The following is a 1,696-nucleotide window of genomic DNA, read 5'->3' as shown; positions in this document are numbered from 1 at the left end:
ACATATTTAAAATCCTTTAAAATTTTGTTAAATCCCCTAAAATATTTCAAATCTTTTGAAATCCCATTAAATTACTAAAATCAATTGCAATTTTTAAAACTTCTACAAATCTCTTAAATTAATTTAAATGTCTGAAAAATCTCTGGATATTTTTTTATGCTTATCAATAAAATGAAAATTTGGTTTCAAATTATATAATTTAAAGGAATTTCAAGCTAGACACATTAGAAATGGAAAAATTAACATTTTTTAACTGATCATTTCTTGAATTAGAAATTCAATGATTTTCATTTTTAATAATTTAAAGATCCTGGAAAAGCTTTAAAATCTTCCTTATATATATTTTGTTATTTCTAAAAAATTTGGATTTATTCTGCATTTAATTTCAGAAAATATGATTAATATTGTAATTTTTCAGGTGATGAAATTAAAAACCCCATTAATGAAGCTTCCATTTCGAGAAGAAAATGTGGGCATGTATTTAGAATGGAGGCCCATTTCGTACACAAGTAATACACGCGTTGTTACCGATTCAACAGAAGTGAAACATTATAAGACAGAAAAATCTCTGGAACCCACTCTGGATATTATTTCCACTATTTTGTACCCTTATTATTCACAAATTCCTGGCAAGAATTTAAGTGAATTTATCGTGCAAAAATTTAATGTTTCTTTTGGTTCCAAAGGGGATTCGTTTTACGATAAAGATCATGGATACGCCTCCTGGTAAGTGTTTCAATAAATAAATACAAATAATTAGACGATTGAAAAATCCCGAAAAATAAAATTTCCGACACTATAAAAATTCCGAATAATAAAATTGCCGAAAAGTGAAAATACCGAATTGGAAAATCCCCGAATAATAAAATTTCCAAGAAATAAAAATACCGACTTGGATAATACCCGAATAATAAAATTGCCGAATTATAAAATTCCTGAAATTGAAAATTCCCGAATAATAAAATTCACGACAGTTTATAATATTACCGAAGTGGAAAATTCCCGAAAAATAGGGACGACTGAAAAATCCCGAAAAATAAAATTCCCGGCATAGTAAAATTCCCGAATTAGAAAATTTTCGATTAATCAAATTGGCGAATAATAAAATTGCCGAAAAATAAAAATACCGATTTGGAAAATTCCGAAATAATAAAATACACGAATAATAAAATTACCGAAAAATAAAAATACCGAATTGGAAAATTGCCAAATAATAAAATTTCAGAATTATAAAATTTCCAAATAATAAAATTCTCGACAGTTTATAATATTGCCGAATTGGAAAATTCCCGAACAATAAAATTCGCGACAGAAAATTGCCGATTTATAAATTATCCGAATTGGAAAATTCCCGAATTTGAACAATTAGAATTTTTTATAAATATATTCTATTGATTACAAATACAACAATTAGACATTAGTTTCAAAAATAATTTTTAACATTTAAAATTTCGAAGCTTATTTCTTGAATTTAAAATAGCAATAATTTTAAATAAAATATTTCTAGGTAACGCATGTTTTTTCAATGTTCACAGTATTTGAAAAAATGTTTTTTACAAATTTGGTAGGTGATACAAAATTTAATTCTTCTTTCAGAGCAAAAAATATTGCTTACATTTTAACGCTTTTTTTTAAACATGCATAATATTTTTGAATAAAAAAATTACAAAAAACTTTCGCAAAAATGTAATTAAAA

General features: G+C 25.2%; 1 protein-coding gene across 2 annotated transcripts in view; it reads left to right on the top strand.

The window, feature by feature from the left end:
- The window catches only part of LOC117173656 (glycosylated lysosomal membrane protein-like), a 31,583-nt gene that overhangs the window by 21,916 nt on the left and 7,971 nt on the right, over positions 1-1,696 (top strand). For both annotated transcript variants that reach the window (XM_033362306.1, XM_033362299.1), the window contains one exon: positions 419-726. In XM_033362306.1, coding sequence (XP_033218197.1) covers positions 419-726 — 308 coding nt within the window. The remainder of the gene's footprint in view (positions 1-418; positions 727-1,696) is intronic.

The sequence above is a fragment of the Belonocnema kinseyi genome, chromosome 1 (assembly GCF_010883055.1).
Source record: "Belonocnema kinseyi isolate 2016_QV_RU_SX_M_011 chromosome 1, B_treatae_v1, whole genome shotgun sequence".
Classification (NCBI taxonomy): domain Eukaryota; kingdom Metazoa; phylum Arthropoda; class Insecta; order Hymenoptera; family Cynipidae; genus Belonocnema; species Belonocnema kinseyi.
This window is presented reverse-complemented; position numbering and strand designations above follow the sequence as displayed.